The sequence below is a fragment of the Haemaphysalis longicornis genome, unplaced genomic scaffold, assembly GCF_048455015.1.
Source record: "Haemaphysalis longicornis isolate Haplotype H1 unplaced genomic scaffold, Haemaphysalis longicornis Haplotype H1 scaffold_3, whole genome shotgun sequence".
In the NCBI taxonomy this organism is placed as follows: Eukaryota; Metazoa; Arthropoda; class Arachnida; order Ixodida; family Ixodidae; genus Haemaphysalis; species Haemaphysalis longicornis.
The window spans coordinates 18871995-18899455 of NW_027526335.1; the positions used below are offsets into that span (position 1 = coordinate 18871995).

The 27461-nt window shown below is 50.2% G+C and overlaps 1 protein-coding gene across 1 annotated transcript in view; it reads left to right on the plus strand.

Moving 5' to 3' along the window:
• Nucleotides 1-27461, plus strand: part of Hiw (MYC binding protein highwire) — a 145993-nt gene that overhangs the window by 86759 nt on the left and 31773 nt on the right. The window contains 10 exon segments of the mRNA XM_077702493.1: nt 40-164; nt 8735-8940; nt 13639-13745; nt 15458-15541; nt 20062-20596; nt 22108-22240; nt 22326-24000; nt 24340-24536; nt 24931-25089; nt 25507-25854. Coding sequence (XP_077558619.1) covers nt 40-164; nt 8735-8940; nt 13639-13745; nt 15458-15541; nt 20062-20596; nt 22108-22240; nt 22326-24000; nt 24340-24536; nt 24931-25089; nt 25507-25854 — 3569 coding nt within the window.

A 27461-nucleotide genomic window follows, 5' to 3' on the forward strand; every position in this document is an offset into this window, starting at 1 on the left:
GCCTGGCACGTGGCATTGCTTGATCATTGGATTTTTCAGGGCCCGGCATGTACCAGGTGGTTCGCTGCGGGGCCTCTGGACACAACATTCGCAGCAAGCCAAGCCTCAAGGCTCCCCCAGTCGGAATGCTAGTCATGGGCAACACAATCATCGCCACTGAAGAGGTGAGGGGCACAGCTTGCTACTGTTGCTCATTCGTGCCTTTCAGCACCACCTTGATTCCCCAATTTTTTAGGGCTGGTTCAACTAAGCATTACCGCAACCAGGCACTCTTCTGTCTATTGGTGTCAACCTGGATTTGTAAAAAAGTGTACCTAGTGTATGCACTTAGATTAGAACTCGGTGATCTTTTCGTGTCAGCATGCTTCTTGTGCGTTGCAAAGGGGTACTCTTTGGCTGGCTGTAGTTCCAAAGCAAGCCCCTTCCTAGGGGAGCACAAACTGTAACCATCTTTTATATTTCAGTTTACGTTTTGAATCTGCACTGTGGCCAATGTGCCAGCCTAGTTCTCCGGGTCTTGTCGTTGCAAGTTTGATTTCATCGTAGTCTTACATAAATAAGGAGACATAAAACACATAGTACATGGTTTGAAGCATGAACTTGCGGCTCAAGCAGTTTGAAATAATTTGAAGTTGTCACTATGGCATGCCTTGCAACAGAGGGGCTTCATTGTTGTGTCAGCTCCCAAACATAAATTACGCGACAGCAGCTTCAGCCACTTACCTTTATCACACACTTCTGTTACACTTCCTTGTTACAAATTTCTTTGAAACTCATTTTTGCCATGATACGTAGAACTGAATGCAAGGAATTCGAGGGCGTTGCATTTATTGTTATAAGCTCATGCCACAGCATGAGCAAGCGAGAGGTAATTGGGCATGCATCTCTGGTTTATGTTAGATTCCATTGACAGCATGGTTGGTGGGTAGGGAGTCCCAGGTGGCCATTGAGCAGTGATCCAGTTCCCAAAAACAGACGGGTGCCCACCAGTCGAAATTTGTCCAGGAGGCGGGCTGTATAGGGTGACTAACATGTGTACTGAAGACTTACGGGGGGACGTGGCAAGTAAAACTACTTTTTTATTTATGAACCAAATTTAATGAAATTAGGCGCATTTATGTAGCTAACCATTCTAACAACAAAACATAAATTGGTCTAAGGATACCTTCTGTACTTTTTAAGTTACAAGACTAATTAACTGAAAGTTGCTTTCAGCATAATTAACTAATTAGTAGGGGTGTGCGAATATTCGAAAATTTCGAATATTACTCGAATATTAAATATGATATATTCGTATTCGCTTCGAAAACTATGTATTCGAATTGTTTCGAATATTCGAACGGGTTCGAATAATCGGCTATTATCGAATATTTTGGTTGAATAGTTTAAGTGGGGACGCGTCTTTCATCTTACGAAAACCGTCGCAAATTTGTGGCACAATGACAGCGCGAATGGGCGGTGGCAAAATGTCAGGGCAAATGTGCAAAAAAACGGCAATTCTCGGAGCGCTGTATCTCCGCAACGGTGCCACCGAGCGCGGCCATTTTGGTACCATTGGATCGGCCGAGCGATCCTCTTTCCGGTCTTTACCTTCTCTTTTATCTTCGTTCATTCACAAACGCACGAATGGCAGAAAAATAAAGGCGCACAAACGAAGTGAGATATAGATGCTGAAGCGGGGTTGGCCTTTCTGACTGCGCACGTGGAAACGGCCCTCCTGATTGGGCGTCGCTGCGGCATTTCAAGATGGCGGCCACCTGAATTGCGTAATGCGCGTTTCTGAGTTCATTTGCACCGCTTCGCTCGGCAAAGTTTCTGTTCAATCATGGTATCTGCGGTGGTATTCAACAGAGACATTATCGCGATGGGAATGCCTGAGATCACAAGCCATATTACGGGAAGTTGCGTGGCTGGAAAGGCAGATCGGTCACCCAACGCTTTTCGTGGGGCGCGAGTCTTTACCCTGGAGGGGGGAAACGCGGTGTGCGCGCTTGTGATAGCGGTTCGCGCAGTGAACTTTTCGCCTTATTTGCGATGCTTACACGCTTAGTTATTGCTAAGCTTGGCAGTAGTCTCGCTAGCCTTGGGAAAGAAACGGGCGACGCACCAAAAGCTTCGGCGCGCACGGCGTAGCCGCTGCGCGTTGGAGCATCGCCTGACTACGCAACCTGGTACGATTGAACTCCAGTAGTTGTAATTAATGCCTGTGATTTTAGATTTAATCGTAAGAGCGACCTGACGGGCCATGTCAGGGGTAAACAAAGGATGACATGTTCCGGTGTATGAGCGCCGCGATGAGGGTGAGCCATATCACTTTCTTGCGAAACGTTTCCCGCGCACTTCGAATAATCATGAAAACAGGTCTGAGTTAGGAATAAGAACGTGTTGACAGCGTTAAAAATGTACCTTACAGTAGTTGAATTTAAAAATTGATTTTATTTATTTTTTTGGAAATTATTAATACAATGCACACGTCTATAGTTTAGTGCATAGTGGCTGTGCTGCGAGGAATATTGGATGCCCTCAATTTTAAGAGTACCAAAAAATGTCCAAATATTGAAGTTGGAGTTATGAAAAATATTATACCAAGCTTCAAAGTAGCTCATTTGTACCCTTGTGGTATGTAAACTTTTGGCACTGAACGCCTGCACATAAGCTGCTGCTTCAGGCAATGATAAGAAGCATAAAATAAGTCAAAGCTCAGTTTTCAAATTGAAGGAAAACAAAAGAGTGCTTAATTTGTTGCCATGGTCACTGCAGAGGGAAGTTTTGCAGTTCAGTACAAGCAACCAGCTAACCTACTTTGCATTTCAAGCCGTCTCCCCCCCCCCTTGGCCCGCAAACTGGGCTGTGTACGCTTCACAGAGAAGCTGCAATTGATGTTTTATGGAAAAAAAAGAAGGGTGCAAAAGGCACTCCAATTTTAAGGCAAGGCATTCCAAAAGCCCCGTGTTAAAAAATTATGAAAGGCTACAACCCTGGCGACTTTTGATGAATGAAATCTATTTTTCGACTTCGGAATCCGTTTTCTCAAAAGTTTTTTTTTTTGCTACCTACGTCTCTTGTTTTGCTACCTACGTCTCTTGTTCATTCCTTGATCAACAGTTCAGGTTGTGACACTCGTGGTTTTTCAGGTTTACTTTTGGTGAATTTTTTATTCAAATGGTCATTCATTGTCTATATGCCTGTTGTACATTCACCTCTAAAAAATGAAAAACTAAAAAAAGTTGTGTTCTAATAAAAAATCTAAGACTGTCAAGACCTCGTCCATTCATTTGGAAGTGCAAAGTGTTTTGAACAAGCTTTCTATCATGTTTTATAGGCCACTCAAGCTCGGTACAAAATGGACAGAAAGAAAATTTTATAAATAAAGAAGTTTTCAAAATATTACTTTGAAATTTTTATGTTGTTACCAAAAAAGCATTTCCGGTTGCTGTGCAAATTTTCATCGAAATTCACAAAGAAATCAAGAGGTTGATTTCGAAAGCCACATTCGCCCTTAATTATTCGATATTCGATTCGATATTCGAAGCTAGATATTCGTATTCGATTCGAATTCGAAAAATTTGATATTCGCACACCCCTACTAATTAGGCAAGAAGTCAACAATATTTTTTGTCAGTGTGATCAGGAACGTCTATCCTGTGCAAGGAAGCTATTAGATTATTGCATTATATCCTTTAGGCATAAAAAAATAACAAGAAAGGTTTCACCTTCCTTTTGAAATCAGAAATGGCTTCATGTCGAAAAGAAAGTGAAACTTCTCTCTTTCTTTCTGGATACCTAAAGGAAATAAAGTGGTAATCTAATAGCTTCCTTGAACATCATAGACCTTCCTGGTCTTACTGACATAAAAATTTTGTTGAATTCTTGACTAGTTAGTTAATTAATCTTGGGGCGACTCTGTGAAGGTAATTAGTCTCATAACTCATAAGTTATAGCAGATACTTTTAAACTGATTTCAGTTTTGTTATTTGGATAGTTAACTACATAAATGCTCCTAATTTGATTGAATTTGGTCCATAAATAACAAAAGTGGTTTTACTTGTCACCCGATTCGAGCTCCGTGGCCTCCGACATGCGAGTGGTAGCGCATATGATGCGAGTGGCCAGCCGCTGTTGCAGCCGTGAAGAAGTCCAAAAGCCGTAGGCTAACGTAACTGTTTACTTCATAGCGAGAGGTGAGCCGAAGCCAAAAAAAACAATGCCCCGACGGGCAAGGTTACAATACAGGACTTGAGCAGAGTGACAGCATGGATTCGCTGCTCTAACAGGAATGGATTATAGCGCTTGCGCAGCTCTGTTTATACCCAAAAGTGGTAACGGTCAAACAGCCTTCCCTCTACATTTTGCGCATGCTACAAGAATCACAGACACACATAACGCTCTTTCCAGAGTTCGTAAGCAGTCGGTAGCCTCGGCGCACGTTGAGTCCGAGAGAGGGGAGAGAGGAGGACTCCACTGAGATCACGGGGCCTCTGTGTCCTTGAACAAGTCTCGGCGCGCCGCTGGCAACCGCCGGAGTTTGAAGCGCGTTGAAAGTGAGGCGTCTGGCCCGGCTTGTCGAAACTTGAATGATGAGTCACCGACATGGTGGCGCCTGACGAAAGGTGCACGTAGTGGCTTCGCCACACAGCCGAGGAGTGATGCGGGAAAGTACGGCGGCGCTGGCCGATTCGTAACAGCTTCTCCGCCGGGGGTCCGAGATCCCGATGGCTAAGGGTCTTCAACCGTTGTCCGGAGGGATGCTTTCGAAGTGAAGTGCTCGGCAGACGCTCAACTCCAGGCCTGGGCTGTACGACACCGTGCTGGAGCTTCACCGGGCCGGTCACGGGACGAGTAGTGGTTCCCCAAGAACATCTCTGACTTGGTCAGGCAAGCAACAGAACAACACAGGAAGATACAACCGCATCGCCGCTGGCAAGTGCGAAGACAAATCCACACTGAAGATCTACCAGGCTTTTACCCGCCGCGGTGGCTCAGTGGCTAAGGCGTTGCGCTGCTGAGCACGAGGTCGCGGGTTCGATTCCCGGCCGCGACGGTCACTTTTCTGATGGAGGTGAAAAGCAAAAACGCCCGTGTGTACGAGATTTCGGCGCACGATAAAGATCCCCAGGTGGTCAAAATTAATCCGGAGCCCTCCACTACGGCGCGCCTCATCGCCTGCGTTGCGTCGGCGCGTTAAACCCTACAATCAATCAATCAATCAATCTACCAGGCTTCTAGTTGCGAAAAAAATACGCGAATAACTAACTACTCTAGTTATATTTTAGCCCAGCAGTACTTTAGACAAGTGCACAAACTTGAAAGGTGACATTTCGCGTGATGGGAAATGTGTCACACAAAAAGAAACGTAATCATAAAGGGTGAAACCTGCGTCAGGAAAAACAATGAACTTGAGAAAGTCATGCGTCTACAGGCCACTTCTCGCACCGAGAGCTGCGATTTAAGCTCACGTCATTGCCCTGAGCTTTCCCCTGTTTGTACCGTACTTTAGGTGCTCCCGTTCTCTGAACGCTGCTGCGACCGCGTGAGGGGACACCGGCCGTTCTTTTCGACAACAGTCGAGCGCGCGGAGGAGCGAGCGGGATTTTCCACCGTTAATACGTTAGGCGCGCACTCCTTCTTGGAGGCGGCGTTCCCTTGGCGCGATGCGAGCTCACGGCTTTGCCCCTGGGCGTGGCCGCACTGAAACATGCGGCACAAGTACGCGCGGAAGTTTTAAATGCGACGCTGAGGAGCATCTCTTGTTGGCGGCCCTGTCCTGCGTGCGTCCGTCGTCCGCGTCCGCACAGCTGCGTCTCTCCTCCGCTCGCCTCCTCTCCTCTCTCCGATAGCGAACACTCTCTCCCAACATCTGCGGTCGCGCTGCGCGCGGCTGCGCACTGTGCGCATGTGCAGTACTCTCTCTCTCTCCGCGGTCTCCTCTCCTTCGGGCGCGCTGCGCATAGAAGCGGAGTGCCGTGCTCCGGCCGGTCTCTCAGTCGACGGTCGTCCGCACTTGCACTTGCGCTTGCTCTCTTGCCGTACCCGACGATTGCTTGATGCGACGCCAATGGAACCCCCTTCAGCATCGCATCACACCAGGGTTCCCGCAAGGGGAGGTGGGCGTAATTTTTTTCACTCTCCTCGTTGCTCGCCTTTTCACGAACGCGTTCGGCAAGCAAACGTCGGAACGCGTCTTCGTTCTTTCCCCTTGGCTGGTCGGTTCCCGACTTCGGCTCAGCCACAGGCGACACCAGATTCTCAACTAGCTCAGCCGATGCTGGCCTATCATCGGGAGCTTCAGCTGGGAGTGACAAGGGCACGAGGAGCTCTTTAGACACCTTGTAGTGCTTGTAGTTCCCAACAGTCACTACCTTGTCGTCTCTCGCGCTTTCGGCGGCAGCCTCAGCTTGCGAAGACCGAAGCGTGTTCCCGTTCTCCTTCCTCACTGCCAGAACTACACTACAACTAAGCTGGCCTGTCTCAAAAGACGGCTCAGCCGCCCGCGACACCTGCATCTGTACGAGCTCGGCTGGCCGTTGCTCGAGGTTGGTTACCTGAGCTGGTGGCAGGACGGAATCGACTTGCTGAGTGGCGAGATTGTCATTTCTCCCAACTGAACCGTGCAAACCGTTCACTGCCTCGGCAGCAGGCTTTGCCACAACGTCGGTCTCTTCTGGACTGCCGCCGTCCGAAGAAACAACCTCCGTTTCAGCGGACTCGTGTTGCCTTTCGGTAGCCTCATGGTTTACGCACTCCAGCGAAGCCTCGCTATCTCGCGAAATGTTCACTTTCAAGTCGGTAGCCGTTTCCAAGGCCTCCCGCAAATTCGAACCATCTAAACACCTTGCCGAGATTTCCGAAACCAACACAGACACATTTCCACTCTCAGTGGACTTACATTGCCCTCTGTCGAGAGCCTCCAGAAATGCGCTATCTCCGCTATCTCTCTCAGCCACCTCGCCGCGCTGCGGGGCCGCAACCGTCGCTTCCGACTTGCGCTCCCGAGCGTCTGCTACTAGCAGCGCTGGCACGGTGCTTTCCTCGACAACGAGGTCTTTTTTGAGCAACAACTCAAACTCAGGCTTCACTTCTTCCTGCTCGAGTTGAATTTCGTGGTCTAGGTTCTTGTTCTCCCATTGGAGTCTCTCTCCCTCGAGCTCCTTTCTTTCCCGTTCGAGGCTCTCGAGCTCGAGGTCGTACCATCGCATCTTTTCCTCGTGCTGTGGTTTTCTTTCCTCGCGTTCCTGTTCTTGTTTCTGCCTCTCGAGCTCCTGTGCTCGCTTTCTCTCCTCGCGTTCCTCACGCTGGCGCTCAGCCTCCGCCTCGGCGGCCTGACGTTTCGCGGTCTCCCTGCCATTGACCAGCTCAATGTATTCCGACAGCTCCTCATCGTCAGCCCCGACAGCAAGTATAGCCTGCATCAGCTCTGGCTTTCTCAGCGCGTAGGTAACATCCAAGCGCAACTCTTTAGCAAGCTCCAACAACTGCGGTTTTTTCAACGCCTTCAAATTCATGGCCGGTTTGGAGTACTGCTTTCCCACTGCTCCAAAAAATGTTTTGCGCGAATAACCCACGCGACAAAAACACACGCCCTACCAGCTATCCTCAGAAGCCTGGTAAAACTCAGTGAAGAAAAGTCCCGCACTCACCATTGACCGCCGTGAATTCTGCGAAGTCCGAAGCCGCCTCGACGTCCGTGGTGTTGGATCTCGCACCGCTGGCTCCAGGTGTTACGAAGTTGCCATCCCACCACTGCCAGCCAGTTGTTGCGACCGGGTGGGCCGACTGCAGCCGGGAAGAGGTCCAGAGCTGTTGGCCAACGTAACTGTTTACTTCATAGCGAGAGGTGAGCCGAAGCCAAAGAACAATGCCCCGACGGGTGAGGTTACAATACCGGACTCGAGCAGAGTGACAGCATGGATTCGCTGCTCTAACAGGAATGGATTAAAGCGCTTGCGCTGCTCTATTTATACCCAAAAGCGGTAACGGTCAAACAGCCTTCCCTCTACATTTTGCGCACGCCACAAGAATCGCAGACACACACAACGCTCTTTCCAGAGTTCGTAAACAGTCGGTATCCTCGGCGCCCGTTGAGTCCGAGAGAGGGGAGAGGAGGACTCCGCTGATATCACGGGGCCTCTGTGTCCTTGAACAAGTCTCGGCGCGCCGCTGGCAACTGCCGGAGTTTGAAGCGCGTTGAAAGCGAAGGCGTCTGGCCCGGCTTGTCGAAACTTGAATGATGAGTCACCGACATGGTGGCGCCTGACGAAAGGCGCACGTAGTGGCTTCGTCGCACAGCCGAGGAGTGAAGCGGGAAAGTACGGCGGCGCTGGCCGATTCGTAACACCTCTTAAGTGACTGAATGGGTGCAGATATTTTGGAGAAAACATGACGAAACAAAAAAAAAAAATCTGTGGCAGGGCAGGTGCATGTTGCTGCGACAGGCACGACCATTGCAAAGGTTGATACAGCGATGCAAGAAGACTGTCATTAGATCTTGTGCACTATAGCAGGAGCTAAGTGTGCCGTTTGAAGCTGTTGAAACGATTGTTGAGAGAGAGAACTGAATTATCGGAAGTTCTGTTCAGGAGTTTGTAGTGCATCCCGTGTTAGCCCACCGACCACAGTAAGGAAAAACAACCAAGTAGTTTAAAGAGCAAGCGTCGTTCTTTCTTTGCGGATTGTATCCACTGGCTTCCCGAGCAGTGGGACGTGTGCCTGAGTGCATTGTCTGTGCGGCTCGCAGGTGTGCACCGCGGAGGGAGTGTGGCTGCAGCTGAGCGTGGAGAGCGTGCAGCGGCACTGCTTCACCACGGAGGGCGAGGGCTGGACCCTGGCCCGCACGGGGCCCCTGGTGGTGCCCGAGGTGGTCTACCTGCACCACGAGTCCGAGCTCATGCAGTCGGGCGGAGACAGCGACGACGACGACTCGGCCGGAGCCTGCGGCCACAGGTGGGTCGTCGGGGGTTGTCTCACAAGAGATGAAACTTGGGTGGGCTGGTACATAACTTTGAAAGAAAGCGGCAGTGCAACTGACAAAACGCTATTTTTCAATGTGTGTTCAGAGCAAAGGCCGTTGTGGTTATCACGTGAGTGCAAACGGAACATATGAACTAAAGAGTGCCTGTGTCTTTTTTTTTCTGCCCATGTCTAAGTTAGAGGAAAGAAGGGAGTGCGGGCTGCGTTGAATGGCTGAATTCATTTTCCTTCTTTTTTTTTGCCACCCTAGAACGATGCTCCAGCTGCACTGGTCGATCAGTGGACCCATCAAAAAATCGCTCTATAAACTGCATTGTGCTTCGGGCCACCACATTATAAGCGGTACTCTTGTGCTTAGAGTTCTATGGGAGGCCTGCCGGTGACCAGGAAAACCCCCTTATATCCGGTCCCGCACTCTAAGCGATTACGTTATAAATTGTCTACGCTGTAATTTGTCCTCTTGAATTTTGCGATTTTTCACTACGACCTTTCAGAATAATGAGAAATTTACCCCGGCCCCCTGAAGCTTGTTATAACTGAGATTTCACTGTATACTTTATATTTCCATCGCTGACAGCGCTGGCTTATGGCTGGTAGGTTTGGATTAGGTGCAAAGCATTAGGTACATTGTTTTGCACTTCGCAAGTTGAAATCCCCGATAGCACGTATTCTTTTTTTTTTTTTTTAGTTGATTTATTTGTTTTCGGGCAATGTTTTCTATAGTAAATTCACCATTTTGGCACGGTAACGTTCATTGCTCCACGAGTGTGTTTGCAGAACGCATGCAGACTGACACTGACACGCTGGCAAGTTCTCGTTGGCGTGGTGCTGCTATAAGCACTGGCTTATGGTGCTGCTATAAGCACCATAAGCCGACCCTTGGCCTGGTGTGAACATGCCTGTTACGATACAGGCACGATCCAGGCAAGCTCCAAAAGGGGGGAAGGGCATCGCATTTGAGCATCTCCAGTGACACGGAGGGAATTCATCCTCTACGTACGCCTCGGCTATTGTTGCGATTCCAAGCCAGGCTGATAGGCTTATCTGACGCATTTTTTAGCCGACAACATGGCAGAAGTGCAGTATGCTGATTACTGAGATACAGTTAAACCTCGATATAACGAAGTCGTAAAAATCGGCACTATGCTTCGTTATAATGAAATTTCGTTGCATCGAAATTCGGTACCTACCAAAGCAATGACTCCTTTATTTCCTCTGGAAGTAGTCCGTGACCTTCTTTCACCCGCACCCGCTTGTCGCTGGCATCCATGTTGACGCACAGAAGAGCCGTGTACGCAGCTTACTCTGCTTACCGCCGTGGCACCCATTCCCTTTCAGTGCTAGCGTCCTATTCGGCAGCATCTGATAAAAACATCCTGTTTCGTCCGCATTGTAGACTTCCGATGGCTGGTATCGCGTCAATATTTTCGGCATTTCCTTCTCCAGCCAAGTAGCGGCTTCAGGCGCGTCGGCCGATGTTGACCGACCACATTTTGCAGAGCTGAGAATCACGTCCTTAGCTTTTAAAATTGTTGACAGCGTACTTTGTGATATCGCGAATCGAGCTGCAACGTCTCTCTTCTTTTTCCCTTTCGAAACGGCTTCCAGGATCGCCGCTTTTTGCTCAAGCGGGCCTACAGCCCCTCATGGCGGCGTCGCATGCGGGCAACAAAAGCGGCGAGAGAACGCACCAGGTGATGCGAAGGCACGAGAAAGAGGGAGGCCACTTTGGGTGCTTTGGGTCGCAGCAAAGGAGCATGGGGGGAGGAGGTATGCAGCATCGCTGCGGCTTGGCCGAATCCTGCACCGGGTGAACGACCGACTCGCGTTTGCTTACCCTTGTACATCCTGCATATAAATGTTGCTTCAACTTTTCGTCGACTCGAGAACTTCCTCGCTCTGCTCTACGCTGTGTCGATAGCGGACGGATCAAGGCAACGTCGCTACACCGGTGGCTGCGCTCGGATGGCCAGTCGCAAGAGTGGTGGCTGCGGTGAGCGGGCCCAGTCCTAACAGCGGAGGCAGCGTCAGGATGGCTGATAACCAACATCGGAGACAAGCTGGGATGCGAGTCGCAACCTGCCCATTCGCAACAGCGGGAGGATTTCGCTGCTTCTTCCTTGCTTGCTGCACGCCCCGGGAGGCACGGCCGCGTGCATTACCCAAGTCGCGCGCGCTGCCAACGCTTTCCCCTCAGACGTCATCACGGGGAAATCGTCCTTGTGGGTAAATTTTCTTCAAGTTCAGAGACTTCGTTGTAATGAAATTACTGCAACATTTGCTTCGTTATATCGAGATAAAATATACATGGTTTCCAATGGGAAGTAAATTGTGTGTGCCTTGTAACTTTGTTATATCGAGAATTTCGTTATATTGAAGTTCGTTATATCGAGGTTTAACTGTATTGAGAATGCCCAGTCAACGGTAACGTCGAATGCAAAGCATGTTGTTTTTCACAGAACCAAAACTGAAATTGGTTTGAAGGCTAATCTTGGACATACTAGTCCAATCACAGTAGCACATTATATGGATGTCACTGCTTTAGTTGGTGTGGCCGCCGCAGACCTTGCACGGTAGTTTCTTCTTTCAGTCTTTATAAAATAAATATCGCCTCATCGACCGGATAAATGCTGAAAAGTGTGTGTATTTTGAGCCAGTCTACGCAATGCTAGCAAAAACAGAAGCTTGACAAATTCACTTCAGTGTCCCTTTAAGGTGGAGGGATTAGGTGAGAAGAGAAAAGAGCTGGTGGGGACAGGAGTGGGTGGAAGTCATTGGGAAGACAGGGATCATTAATGCCATGCATGCAACAGTGGTGCAGTGCACTGAGAACACAATGCAATGCTGTTCCTCAGTGGTGGCTGTAGTGACAGCACTTTGAGAGCGATTGCACACCCTACTCTGATTTGGAATGTTTAGTATGGGCTGTAGTACAGTCAAACGCGATTATATCGAACCCCCCCCCCCCCCCCCCCCCCCCAAAAAAAAAGCTATTTTGGTATAGAGGATACGTTGGTATAAGCAAGCTAAGGAATTAGACATCATAAAAGCGCATACCATTTATGAAAAAATTTATTTATGAACCTGCCTTACTTTTGCACGAAATAGTGCTGTATCTTCTTCTTCTTCTTGGAAAACTTCGCTGCCTGCAAGAGTACGCACTTCTCCACACCGTCTAAAGAGTAGAAGCAGCTGAGGCCGCAACCTTTCACATTTGCAAAGAAGCACCAGACTAGCGCGAGTGCACCAATCACTTCAGGGGTTGTGGAAAAAGTATCGACGTCGCTGTCCTTGTTGCGACCACTTTTACTTGTGCGCGGTTCGATGCCAGTGACAGTCTTCCAAACCATTGCCTCCTTTAACTCTCGCGCGGTCGTGACACCATCATCCACGCTCGCAAAGTCATCGACCATTGATCTGGAAATGGCGGCCACTCCATGCATCGGCAATACCAGCAATGGCCTCGTTGCACTCCTCAGGATTTTCAGTAATGAATATCGAGGCTTCGATGGACACCCGTCTGGTCGGGAATGACATTGAAAGACATAATAAAGAAGGCGCTGACCACAAGAGAAAATAAAACAATGACATTTCCCGTTCGGGTTCCCGTTCCCATTCGGGGGGCCGAAACGTCGTCGTTTTCTTCTCTCTTGTGGTCGACGCCTTCTTTATTATGTCTTTTAATTTTCAGTAGTCACTGGCACGTTCAAGCGGGCACTTCTGAAGCAGTTTCAGATGGGTTCTTTCGTAATGTCTGCCCGGGAATCTCTACTTTTCAAAACCTCGTGGGCAGCGGGGACGTTTGACTTCTCACCGCGTCTGTCTTGATTTATGATTGCCAGCTTCATGGCAAAAGGGAAATTCTGCTGCTACGCGCTAGCTAGAGCCGCTAAATATGCATTTATTTAGTGACACTAGCGCTAGCCACCACAGCTACACTTCAGAAGAAAGCTCACAGAGCGCGAATAACACACACAAAACAAAAGAGAAAAACATGGAGACATCTCGCCTGTGATTGGCAGTCTGAGTAAGCGGAGCCGGCGGGCCAGGATCATTTTTTGCATGGGGGGTGTGACGGCTCACCCTACATGGTGCAGCGGTGCAGCCACGATAGGGAGGGAGGGGGGAATGAGACACCCAATGCCCATGAGTGGCCGGGCTAAACCACTTGTGTGCCGGCAAATTTTTCTTCCGCCGTGAGGGAAAGCCAACTTAGGGGGGCACTTCTGGGCATTGGTAGTTTGATATATCAGGAGTCACTGGCATTTTTGTTCGATATAAACATAATTTTTGCGATATATTCTCATTTTAAATACACCATGTCTAGAAATAGTTCGATATAAGGGATAATTTGATGTAAATGAGTTCGATACAGTCAAGTTCGACTGTAAAAGACACCTGGATGCTTCCATGCCAGCACTGTAAGGCAGTGGTGTAAATAGTGTTTCTCTTTCCCCATGTGTAATCCAGGGGCCTGGAAAGTGTGCGCTGCGATGAATGGTGCGGGTGTACACTCAGTTGTGTACATTGAACAACGCTGGACCCCGAGTACGAGCTTGCTATAGCTGCATATGAGGAAGTCACTGTGTGTGGCACTTATTCAGCACGTGCAGAGGTTCTGTGGGTGTGAGTTGCTGTGTTATCTAAGTGACCAAGGTACCCTGCCTGCAGGTGTTCCCAGAATGCTGTGGCCTCCCGCTCCCGTGGATACAATTTCACCGCACCTGCTTCCGTTGGAGCAGACCGGTCGATGCTTGGTCCTGGGGCTGCCATGCAAGGTGAGAGCTCCTTGGGTATCTGCTGCACATAATACAGTCACAAAGCTCTTGCTGCAGTCCATTTATAGTTTTCAAAATATCAGCTTGCCCAAAACTAATACGTTGGCGTTGTTAGACATGTTAAGCCTTTTTTAAAAAAGCTGCTTTGGATGTAATAAACGTGGTGGTACGTCCTCTCGGTGGTGCGCACGACCTCTTAGTGTTGGCTGTGTGTTTCCTATTTGGTTGACCACTGGTATTCTTTTGCTGTGGCTCTTCTTATTAAAGGGACACTAAAGGCTGAATGAAATTTTGTTTTAACTGAAAGATCATACGTTTCGTAGCTCTCTCGGGTTTTGTTCGACGAGCAACGATGCGTTATTTCCTGAGAAATCCGTAAATAAAGCTGGCATTTCCCTCTCCCGTTTCCCTTTAATTTTTTCGTGACGTAGACGTCGCATCACAAATTTGAGCGAGGCACCGGTGCGGTCTAGAGTAGCAGCGGTTGGCGCTAGGCGCTGTCAGGCTGGCCACAGTAGCTTTTACGTCACCAGGGCATGGCTGACCACCGAGAAAGTTTCTTTGACCGAGGAGGCTGGCTTGCACTTCTGTTATTTGCCACCCATTGAACGAAAAATGCTTTTCATCGCTCCAGCGGCCGTTGTGCCCGCCTACACTGTACACCTAGACTTCATGCTGACCACGAACAAAGCAGCAACAAGTGCTGTTTTGAATATTGTGTAAGAGCGGCTGCCTGGCTAGGTGTCGCTCAAGCAGGAGCCTTCATCTCACCTCGTCTGGCGATCACGTCCATCTCATATTCTCTTCTCTCACGCGACGAGCCAACCTGGCGTGAAATGCAGTCACTTCGTGGCCGAAGCTTCGCCCGGCCCCAACATACGAAGGGTAGAGCTGTGCACGCATGATTTACAGGTTATTTATCAACAGTGGCTCGCAGCAAATAGAAGAGCACCAATTTGGATCAGCCAGATAACCCCCAATAGGTACCCTAACCTCTCACAGGTGATAAGGTTCAAACCTGGTATGGGCATGCCTTACCGATAGCAACATCCATGAGTGGAGAATGGACTAGAAGCTCAGGCGAGTCACTTAAGCACCTGCAGTGCATCTTGTCCCTTATGCCATTTACTGCCGGAGATATTGCTTGGAGAAGCTCGGGTGTTCCCCATGGTAGCTTATTGTCTTCGCTAATTGCACACCAATGCTTTTCCAAAATGAAACTGCAAGTGTGATGGCTGACAAGCGTGAGGGAAGCAACCAGCCTCAGTGTATAAAATCTGTTATCTGTGTTTTTTTTAAATTACGCCAGTTCATGGAAAGCTTTGATTTACATTTATTTCATGTGCTCAACCACTGCAGAACTGTTTGTCTTAGGAAAAACATTTATAGATCCTTCTCCAATGAGCTCTTGCCGTGCACAAATATTGTGGCGTCACAAACCATAGTAACCAAGAGCACTCGGGGCATCGGCACCCGTTTTCATGTTTCTGGCATTTTCTGCCTTATTAACTGCCTTACCAAACAACTGTGAGTTGCGAGAATGGGGAATTTGGGTTCCCAGAACTTAACCTACCGATACAGGCCAACTTGTTTCCACCTTTTAGTGTCCCTTTAAGCCACTCTGGGACAGCGAGTAATGTAGAAGTGCCTGTATTACTCCTGCTTCATCTAATTGCTTGTGCACGTTCTGCCTGTTTCTCTTGTCTGCCTAGGCCTGTTTACATTTGGGAGCGGCACCTCAGACCCAGAAGGTGGTTCATCTGGATCGGCTAGTCCTTTTGTATTCGGATCTCCAGGTGGGCACGCTTTTTCCTGCCAACGGGCAGCTCTTGCGGGGCTCCGCAGAAAATCCACATTTATCATTAGCTTTCTCAGGTCTGTCAGCAATCCACTGATCACGTGTATCACGATAGAGGAGTTTTCATAATTAAAGGCTTGCTTGGTGTATGGGGAATCGAAGTGGGGAGGGGAGTGAAAAAGAATCGCAGATGTTTTCAAGCAGGAAGGTAATTAATGAAGACACAACGATTGGCAATAGACAAGCAGTAGACGCAAAAGAGGCAGTGAAATGGTGGTGGATGCATAACAGAGACTAATGGGAATTTAAGGGGGGACGAGGGTCTTAAAACTAACTTTTTTATTTATGGGTAGAAACCTATGAAAATTTGCACACAAATGTATATTTCTCTGTAGATTTCAAATATGCAATTATATTTGAGCTGCTGCTATTAGTTTGAAAGTTATCATGCAAAGTCTAAACCGTAATTAGGTAATTTCTTACGCAGCTTTAATGAACTTTTGCATTGCATTTTGTAGCTTTTTATTACATGAATTGATAGCCAGAGAGTTCCCATACCCGATGACATTCTTCGTTTTTCTCTAAAGTCATGGCACCCCAAAAAAATATGTCAAGTATACAAGATGGCAGTATTCAATATTTTGGCTCATCAAAATAACTGCAAGTCATTAATTATGCATGGCCTAAATAGAAAGACGAAGAATGTCATCGGGTACCTCAGGTTGTACTGAAAAAAACGGTACCAAGTGTAACCTTATGAAGCAAAAAGAAGTTTCCAAAAAGCTGCGTAAGGCTGACGTAAACGACAAAAAATATGAAACTGAGAAAACTGCATTTGAAGTTTGGCCATGTGTTATGAAATGAACGGTCAGTAGTGTAACTGCAGTATTTCTGTATAACAAAGACACGTTCTTCCCATTCCCAAATCTGTCTTTGGATTCCAAAAATGTCAACTACAACTGGAGATACCAGAGACCAAGTAACGTACACCATCAGGAATTCAGCAAAATTTATCGACTTCAAATCGGTTGGCGTCTTGCTGGCCTTGTGAAATCTGGTGTCGTCTCGCTGGCGTTGTGAAAACTGCAACAGTCCTTTGTAAACTGGCATCGATCATTACAGTGCACTTTGGCACCCAGAATATTGGGTACGGCGGAGGAGGGAAGGGTGAAACTTGCTTCAGATGCCCTCTTTTTTAAGTGCGAATGCACTTTATAAGCGACCCCGAACCTTCCGCCGTCCGCATAGCAACAGCTGCGGGTGCGCGCGCTTTTCGTCTTCCTTAGCAACGGGGGGAGATGGGCGCGCGCTGCCTGGCCGCTGACATGGCACATACCCACGTGGGAGATTGGCCAGGAATAAGTGCGAATGCACTTCTTAAGCGAGCCAGAATCGTCGCGCTCGCATAGCGCCTCCTCTCCCCCCTCGCCTACTCTCCTAAAGCCCCTTTACTACTCTCCAGCTCGCAACACCCTCTCTCGGCGCGCCAGCCAGGCCACTACACTATATAAAAAAAAAAACAGCATCCGGCGCCAGGTTTCGATCTGCGGACTTTGCGGCCGCAGCGCGACGCTCTACCGACTAAGCCACGGACGCGACGTTGATATCAGTGTTAGTAACGCGCCTTATATCTTTAACGCATTCAAACTACGTCGTCAGCGGCGTGCGTTGGCGACTCAGCGGCGTTATAGCGGCTTGATAACTGCGTGGTGTACACGTGATACTACAAACCCGCTAGTTCTGCATTCTCTCATGTGACTGCGCCTCCTCTCCCTTCACTCCGGTCGGCGCTTCGCAGCTGCGGTGCGCTGCGGTGCGGTGCGCTCCTCCTCTCGAACATACACGTTAATTCACCAACATTTCCGCAGAGGGACAAACGAGGCGTGTTAAGCCGAATGTGATCACGAGGGGGTGTTAATGTAACTAACGGGCAAAATGCCACCAAACTTCAACAAACTCCCCCTCATAGCATCACCCCGTGCTTCGCACTTCCTCATACTCCCCTTCGGGGAAATGCGGGGGAATTTTTTTTTTGTTCTTTGGTGAGGCTATTTTAGTCGTGGTTTTTGCGCAGGAAGTTTGAGAGGATACAGGGGTCAAATGCAGGGCACAGAGGATACAGGGGTCAAACGACGTGATGTTTTTTTGGGGAAAAAAAAAGTAGCCGAAGGGCAAGCTTTTTTGGCCTATGGCAGTATGGCAGGAAGCGTTCGGGCGATCCTGTGACAAAACACTGAGCTTTGATTTCGCAACACTGAATTTTTAAGTGGGGGGGTTCACAAGTTGCAGAAGGCTTGCTGTACCACTCCAATGTGTGACGATCGTCCCCTGGTCATCCACATGCCATCAAACATGACATCAATGTTGTTTGGCGGCCGAGCAAGGTCCCTGTACAAGCCCGTGACGACACACACACTAGCTATCTGCTTCAGAGGCTGCTGCAGTCTCCTCGCAAACCTGGACCACTTTTTCAAGTGCTCTTGGAACGTCTTGAGGTGTAGGCTAGCCTCTGTGGGATAAGTTCATCCCAGCACAAAAATCCGACAGAGCAGACACCCCTTTTCCGATGCTTTGAATACTTTTCAAGGCCGTTATGTTTACCTCGAAAGGAGTGATGTTGCCAGATCCTTCGGTCCTTGGTGACGAAAAACACTCCACACGATGTTCGTAAACCGAGCACGTCACCTGGAGCCTCACGGCGAGTCTGTACTGCCTGGCAGCGGTCTCAAATCCGGCGCCGCAAGCCCACACTTGCCGCACTCGACGTGCGCAAAAAGGTCTTTCAGCATTGCCATATCCACTAAGACAAAATCTGTGCTGGATTCTACCTCCGAGTGCACCAGATCCACATCAAGGAGGTCGATTTTTTGCTGCGTTGGTGATTTGGTCTCCATGCTGCGATTGACCTCGTCTGCGTGTTCCGTACGCGCGGCGATCTCCTCCGCCGTGTAATACCTTGTGTCAAGTCGACAAAACGTGCTTGGACCAGGTCTGGATTACCGAGGTAGTTGGTCAGGCGATGGGAAAGGCGAAGCAATACGAGGCGGCGAACAATTTTCATCCGGCTGAGTCGAGCGGCCCGAAGTCGCACTACGCGGGCGGATGACGCTTTCGCTTCCCGTATGCATGACGGGTCGTCCACTTCAAACGTACGTCTCCTGGCATCAGTCACGAATGTGTGCGATGAAAGAATCCCAAGACACAGCGAAAATGTCTATCAAAACTACTCTAAGCGAGCGCTGCGCCACAAGAGCAGGCTCAGCCAGACGCGGGTAGCAGACGCCATGATGGCAAAAAAAAAAAACAAAAAAAAAACTGGAGTAGCAGTGGTGCAGACCAATGGGAGGCGCCACACGACGAACTCAAACCGCGCGCGCCCGCTGCAGCCAATCGGCGGCTCAGAAGGCACCTTCGGAAAACCGGTAAGGGCGGTCGTTCTACTCAAGCGACGCCATTTTAAGGTGTCGCAGAATGCGCACAAAGAAACAAGCTTCAAAACAAGACCAAGATGGCGGCGATCGGTCGGCTGCTTCGCCCACAGCGCGCGCGGGAATTTGAAACAACTTTTGCCCGATTCGGGGCATTTCGTGGCCCCCGAGGCATTTCAAAACATGATTTTAGAGTATTTCCCGATCGAATTTAGCGTTAATATTTTGAAGGCAGGTGCTTCAAGGTACAATTATTCCAAAAATTAGATTTTCTCAAAATCGACATTTTGGCCATTTTTGACCATTCTAAGACCCGCGTCCCCCCTTAACTCGTCCAAAACCAAGTACTGCTAACTGAAGCTGCCAGCAATGGCCTACTCTGGCTTGGTGTGTCCTGTTAGCTTTTAAGCCACAGGGAAACTAAGCTGAGAACATTATGAATGTCGTGACGTTAAGGCAGTAATATCGTTGCTGTGGTAATGTTTACTGCTAGCGGCACGCTCACAGTGAAGCAGGGTGCAAGTGATCTTTGTACTTTCCACCAGCCATGAGCAGGGCATGGGGGCAGTGCAATGCCTCGCTCAACATAGGTGACCAGGTGGCTGCTGCTAGGTCACAACTTTTCACCAAGTCAAGAAGTTGAACAGTGCAACGCTGCTGTTGCTACATTTAGCATTGCTGATCTGACAAAACATCCAAGAGGAAAACGGTGTTAATGCAGGCTTGTTGGTACTTACTTAAAGATGAAAAACAATGCTTAGGCAGGACAAAGAAAAGGTGAGACAAGACAGCCCCCAGTCTTGTCTCACCTTTTCTTTGTCCCGTCTTAGTGCTGTTTTCGATCTTTAAACATCCAAATTATTGGATGTGCTGGTACAATGACTGGGTCAAAAGGCACTATGTCTCTCACTGGTGACTCAGAATAGTTGCCTCGTCAAGAAGGGAACAGAGGCACCAGACCTTCACATCAAGTATGTTCCCCCCCCCCCCTATCCTTTTCAGAAAGACTCTTGCGTGTGTTCTTGCTGTCAGTGTTTAGTTGGCAAGAGCTGAGCACATCCTTGCTAAGAGTGCCTTCCTTTCATTGCAGCTTCAACTCCCTCCACGTCCACAAATGCGCTGGCAGACTCGGAGCGCACTGAACCGATGTCCGAGCGATCCGAGGCACCCACTTCGAGCGGTTCTGCCACGGGCATGTCCTGCTCCCAGCCGCCGGTGCCTCGGAGGCAGATCAGCGCCGAGTCATCGCCCCCTCCACCCCGAGCCATTCCACCGGAACTGCGGGGCGTGTCGGTCCGGGATCTGGTCCGAGCCATTGGGGAAAGCCAGGCCAACGGAAACGGCGTCACACCGCCCGGTACGCCCCCGGCGACACCGCCCATTCGGCGGCGGCGGTCTTCCGCCAACTCCAAGCCCGCCACGTCGAGTCCTGTGCCCATTCCTGGCGTCCTAGTTCCCAGCTCGTACTCGGATTCTGTCCTCGGGGTCTCGGAAGGGGCACTGAGCCACTCGAGGTCCCCCCACTCGGGGTCCGTCAAGAGTGGCACACAGGGAAGCTGGAGCGAGTTGGGCTCCCTCTCCAAGGCAACAGCGGCATCGTCGCCACGGAGGGGCTCAATTCAAAGGTGAGGGTGGGGTGTGTATCAGCCAAAGCATTGTCGACGGACCCGCGTCATCCATGTGGCTGTGCTTACAGTAGTTGAAACGAGTTCAAAAATTTCTTGCCGACTGCATTGGCAGCTGGGTTACCTTTAGGGGTAAGTGAATGCTGGAGAGTTCCAAATATCAAGGCAAGTAATATAGATGGAACCGGATAGCGGTATTAGGGAACTTGGAATATTTTCAAAGTATGGTAGAACTCGTTTCAATGGAACCACTGGAGTGCCACGATTTGATTGTCGTAGCCATTATTTTGTTGTGGGTGTAGTGGACATTTACCACAAGTGGTATGTTAGTAGCGATGCTTGATAATAAATTTTGGCTATGCCTCTGAAAGAAACGGCACCTGGAGACTAACAGGCTCCCAGGGGATGCCAAAGCAAGGGTCAAGCGAGCTAATTGGGTCATCAAGGAAGGTGGTGTGCTGACTTGAAGGGCATTTGTCATTTTTATGGTTCCAGTTGTTCTCTCCTTTTATCCCAGATTTTCACTAACCTTCTTGTTTTCTTGCCTAGTTTGAAATTGTTTGAGCCCATAACTTGACATCACCCTGGTTATATGAATGTGGAACTGCTGCGAATATCATCGTTGCTAGGTGAGATCTATGCGTTGCGGTGGATACCACAGTTGCTAGGATGCTGTGAATGCTGCAGAGTGATCACGCGCCGGCTAGAAACTTTATACCACCGATTACGCCTCAATGCAGCGCTCACGAAAACATACCTGTTTCGACTCGGTGCAACCTTGAATCCGTACTGTGATAACTGCGGATCGCCGGAAACTGTAGAACACCTACTGTTAGAGTGCCCCGCTTACATATTCGCAAGGTGCCGTTTGGAGCAGGAGATTGAGCACCTACGCCCAGAACCGATCAGCTTAAAAGTACTCCTCGGTCCATGGCCCTCCCCTTCAGCTCAACGCAAAGCACTAGTGGCGTTATTTGAATACCTAGACGAGATCGGTGTCACTGAACTGATTTGACATACTGCGGAGATTGTGACGTTCATCGAACTGTTCCCACAAACTGTACGATGTGTGTGTTTTTTCTTACTTCTTTTCTCCTCGTTCTTCCGCCCTGTTATCTATAGGGCCTTTTATACCCTCCCCTACCCATTCCCCCGCCGAGTAGCATGTCAGTGTAGAGATTCTGGCAAACCTCTCGCCCTTCTTCTTTAAAAAGAGCTTTCTCTCTCTCTCTCTCACAGGATCTGCTTGCGGGAAATTGGGTTGGGTTGGTATTCTACACAATTTTTTACCAACAGTTTGCTTATCATTTTTCGCAGGCATATAAGTTTCCATTTAATCTTCAGCACAAGGCACTCAATGCTACCACTTAATGATGAGGTTGTTTAAGTTTGCCACAACACAGAGGGGAAATGAACATGGGCTGTCAAGGTTGAGAACCAATGACATGCTTAAATTTGTCATCTGGCAAGAGGTCCCCGGAGTGAAGTGTTCGCCTTGCATTTCTGCGCAGTGAAAGCAGTGTCAGCTCCCACCTCGGCAGTTTTTTTCGGGAGCTTCGGGACACTTCAGCAACAGGCTGCATTGGCTGCATTACGCAGCGGACCACGGACAGTCCCCTAAGCACTCCCGGCACTCCCAAAAAGGTAGGTGGCACTTAGCGTGGTAACTATCGCTGCGCATGCAGAAAATTCATATGAACAATAAACTTTCAACCACTTCCACTTCCAGGAAAGCCTTTCCCCGACGTCATCGCTGAAGTCGTTTGCTCAAACGGGAACCCAGACCAGCCCGGAAGGGGGAGCGGCAGCGAGTATGAAGGGCCACTTCAGCATCGGCAGCAACTCGAGCCGCGAAGAAAGCCCACGGATCTCGCCAAAGATGTCGCGGCGGGAACGAAGTGGCCAGGCTGGCATACGGCATGTGCTTCGTAGCAAGCGGGAACGCATCCACTCGGAGCAGCCCCCCGAACGAACTGCAGCCGCCGAGCCCTTTCGGCAGGGCGTGTCCCCTTCTGTGGCCGAGTGCCTGCGGGCTGTCTTCTCCGCTTTTCTCTGGCACGAAGGAGTGGTCCACGATGCCATGGCCTGCGCTTCGTACCTCAAGTTCAACCCGGACCTGCGCAAAAGCATCACCAAGAGAACTGTGGCAGCCGCTGCTCCTCTGACGCGGGAGCAGAAAGCTCGCTTCCGGCACTCTGTTGAGGTCACATCGCCGAGCTTGTTGCAGCTGCAGCAGCTCGACACCCTTCAGTCCAACGAGCCGTTGAACGAGAACATCAAGTCGAAGCGGGCATTCGCCCCGGCCACCACTTCGGACCAGGTGACGCAAGAAGCGGGCTGTTCCTCCGCCGGGAACGAAGTGACCGTGGACTTGCCCCGGGCGTTGCGCTTTCTCGTGCTGCTGTGGGAGCAGGTGACAAGCGTGTGCAAGCAGGCCATCAAGGAGCAGGTGGTTCTGCCAAGCCTGTTCTCGGGCAGCAAGACATTCCATCGCCTGGAGCAGGCATTTGTCCGGGGCTCGGAGCGGCGCAAAACCAAAAAGAAGCGCGGCTACCGCTCAACGGTGGTTAACAGCCGCGGCTCGCTGGGCGGTGCTGCAGGCAGCGAGCAAGAGGCACTGTGTGAGCTCTGTGGGCTCTCATGCGTTCAGCCATCGCCATACCAGGTGCGGCAGCCCAATCTTGCTGGTGGAGATAATGCCAGCATCAAGGGCTTTTGTGGGGGTTGGGCCGGCAGTGTTGGGGACGGCGGCGGGCCTGGTGGCGGCAGCTGGCAGTTAATCTGTGACCGGTGCCGGGAAAAGATGTGCCAGGCAGGCGGGGGCCAGCGTGCCTCCCTCGGGGGTCGCCACCGCAGCGGGTCGATTCCAGCAGTGGCAAGGGTCGCCTCTCCTGCCCAGGATACGGTTCACCACAACATGAAGAGCAACGCCATGTTCCTGCTGGAGCTGTCCAGCTCCGGGATGAGGTCGCGGCGGAGCGGCCTGCCCAGCCTCGCTGAAGGGGAAACCCTGCTGCCCTCGAACCCATTTGCGGCGGCCAGCCCCATCCAGTACTTCAACATGCTGGGCCTCTCGGCGGACGCACTGTCCTTTGGTGAGGACCTCGTGCCGTCTGAGCCGGGGACGTCCAGCTCGCAGAATGCTGAGGCGGAAGCGGAGTCGGTGGCTGCCCTGAACGGAAATGAGGCAGCGGAAGACGGCTTTGTGGCCGAGAGGAACGATGAGGCCGGTCTGGGCCCCATTGTGGGGGCCAAGGCTGGCAGCAGCAGGATGTTCCACCGGTCTGTCTCGGTGGGGCTCACTCACCTGGACTGGGCGGAGAAAGACATGGCGGAAGTGGCCATGCAGGAGGCACGTGCTGTGGTGGTCCCACGGAAACGGAACAACAGCAGTGGAAGCGAAGGTGGGTGGCAGCACTGAATTGAAAATGTTGCACTGCATCTGTTTACATCTTCCGCACTGTATCTGCACGGTTTTGCACTGCATAGGTGTCTACCACTGATGCTTAGTCGGACTAATGAGTCGATTTAAAGTTATAGCCCGATTAAAAAATATGGAAGGCAAAATTGACTTAAAAGAAGCAAGTGTTCACAGGTTGCATTTGCTGCTATCTATAAGCTATCCTATACGACACATCTTAGAGACTGCTTCCTCAACTTTTATTGGTTGTAATTTGGCCATTTCAAGGTCTACCCACACATTTAATTTCTGCACTACATTTCATTGTTGCCTTCTGTCACAGGCATGTCGTCCATCCTGTGCCAACCATCAGCTGCCCTCACGAAGTTGGTCTCGGTGGAGCCTGAGGCCTGCGCCCCTGACCTGACTGTTCAACGGCCGGTGATGCAGTTTGTCCTGCAGCGCCATGACCTGGAGAGCATGAGGCTTGCCATCCAGCAGTCACTCAGGAAGGCAACTTGCCGCATTTACTCAATGCAGGTACGTCCCTTCGGGTAGGCTTGCTTCCTTCCGGGGGACTTGTCAAAAATAGGCCTCCTTCACTCCTGCTGCGTCCTAGCTGTTTTGGAACCCACGAGTATTCACCCATTTAAAGTGACTTGCTGTTTATGTGGCATACCTGTTTGCCATTGAAGATATTTCACTTCTTGTAGATACTCGAATCCCGATTGATTTGTTTCAGAGCAGCATTGCTCGGTGTATTTTTTGTTTCTTCTTCTTGTCTGGCAGAGCTTATTTTCGAGCTTCATAAGTGGACGGACTATTCAAGAAGCCGAGCCAGTTGCCATACTACTGGTAGTCCCAGAAAACATGGCACGATACACAAGAGGCTGGCTGGGTGACTGAACGTCTTCTTCCTCTTCCTGCCCCCCAGGCCTTCAACTGGCTCCTGCGCAATGTGACCCAGCCCAGCTGCCTGCACGACCTGCTCTGGTGCCTGGTGGCCGCCCTGTCTCCTCCTGGCCCAGACAGGCTGGACGAGCACATTGAAGACAAGGAGAACGCTGGTCACAAGAGAGAGCCTGCCGAACAGGTATGCCGCCTCTCTACTGTGGTCTCCCAGTCTCTGTTCCCAGCGCTGCATAGCTGCGACACCTTAGCGTCTTTTCGCTAGAAAACAGGAGAGCATCGTTAGGCTAGATTGTCAATTCGGCCTGCTGCAAGCAGAGAGTGGGGTTGAGGGTTCTCATTTGGAAGCCACTTCCTTTGGATTTTGTGTGCTGTATCTTAGTCACTGAAGTGCGGCAACAGCTCTCCTCTGTGGACATCACAAGAATGTGGAGTTGGGCTGCACACATAATGGGAGCAATAGGCAGTTAGTTGGTGGGGGATGCAAGTAATGTGGGGCTGCCGACGGTTGGGAAGCAGGCGGAGGCGAATTGACAAGGGAAAGTGGCTGGCACGAATGAAGGAGCGCCCTCTGGCCCCTCTTTCCCCCCCCGCTCCACAGCAGGACAAGGAGGCCCCCTGCGAGCACCCGCTGTCGGACATGTCGCTGGCGGGCGAGGCGTGCCTGGGGCCCCTGCGGTCGGCCTTCCACGTGCTGCTGCAGACCGTCTCGGACCTGATGGTCTTCCTGCCCGTTGGGGCCGCCCTGCAGCAGATGGCCATGCAGTGCTGGCGGCTGCGCTTCATGCCCTCCGACCACGCCTTCCTGCACCGCAGCCACGTCTTCTCCAACATCTCCCGCATCCTCTCGCACTCGGAGGAAGAGGCCGCAGGCCCCGCCGAGGTGCTGCCGACGGCCGGCACCTCCTCCACCTCCTCAGACACGCAGCAGCACGAGTCGCCTCGTCACGTGAGGGAACACGTTTGACACACTTGGTTTAAGGGGGGACGCGGGGATCAGATGGCGAAAAGTGACGAAAAAATCGTTTTTTCGGAAGTCACATTTTCGGATTGCACGTTTTATATTCTATGCGTCTACAAAGTTTCCCCGTCGAAAACGATCGCGAAGTGCCAAAGAAAAATGTTTACGTCAGCTGAGGTGACAAATTATTTCCGCAAAATGACGAAAAAAACGGCAATTTTCGCAGCGCTGTATCTCCGGAACGACGGCACCGGGCGCCGCCATCTTGGTCGCGTTAGATCGGCAGAGTCTTCAACTTCCGATTTCCTGTCGCTGCTTTCATTGTCGCTCACTCACAAACGCACAAACGGCGGAAAATGAGAGACGGTGAAACGAAGCAACCGATAGAATCTAACACGCGATTGGCTCTCCGGCCGCGTTAGCTAAGACGGCTCTCCGGATTGGGTGCCGCCATGGCAACAACAAGATGGCCGCCGGGCGATTCGGCTGACGCGCAGTTCGCACGCACTCCGTGTCGCTAATGTTTTCCTTGGTTTCGCGGTCGGCTCGGTTCCCATTCAGTGGTTTCATGCTTTGCGATTCCGTACAGTGACGCTATCGTTATCGCGGCGATAATGCTTGAGATCGTGCGCCAGATAGGGAAGTGCGCGGCTCGAAAGACGCATCGAAAACGTGCCCGCGACATCGCCGTGGTGCGTCCTTGAGTGGGAAACTCGGTGCGTCCGTGTACAATTGGTGTTCGTGAAGTGAACTGTTGGACGCATTGCCGTGTTATAAAACGCTTAGTTATTGCTGTGTTTCACAGCGAGCTCGCGAGCTTCAGGAATGGAATGACCGGCTCGCCAGAAGTTGCGGCGCGCGCTGCATTGGCGCGACGTGTTCGGGCAGCGGCCGATAGCGGGATCGGTTGCTATTGCGCGCGAGTAGTAATAATTGATGTACGCAAAGTGTAATTTAATGGCAAAAGTAAAGTTGCTAAACATAGTAAGGTTACCTAAATTACGATCGTGGTGAACGTGCGCGTCGGGGATTGTAGGGAAGGGGGGGGGGGGTGCAATGAACCACGTTACTCAGCTTATTTGAGAAACTTTTTCCGTGGCTCTAAACTAGTTCGTACAACGAAGTCTGGGATCACAAAATTATATTTTCAGTATTAAATTAATTAGAGAAGATGCCGTAATGTTACAGCGTTTAAAAAAATTTTAATGTCACTATTTTTTCTATTTTTGCAATGTTTGCAATTATAATGTCCATTTTGCAATGCTTTTTTCGCCTGAAGAAGAGCATGGTATTCTTATAATATTAATGTTGTAATTATGTAAAACAAATGTATATTCTGTCTTCAAATAGCTCATCTTATGCGTGTGATGCCCTGATATAATTTTTGACACTGAACAGCCTCATGTACTAAGCTGTAGCTTCATCAAGGTTATGACACCCAGAAATAAGCTGAAAGTCTGCTGGCACATTAATAAAAAAAAGCCCATGCCTTACTCTTCATTTTGGAGACAGCTATGCATTAGGCATACATGAAGTAAAATATAGGTACCCTAGTAGCCCATAGTAAACTTTTTGGTACACTCTGCGTAAAACTG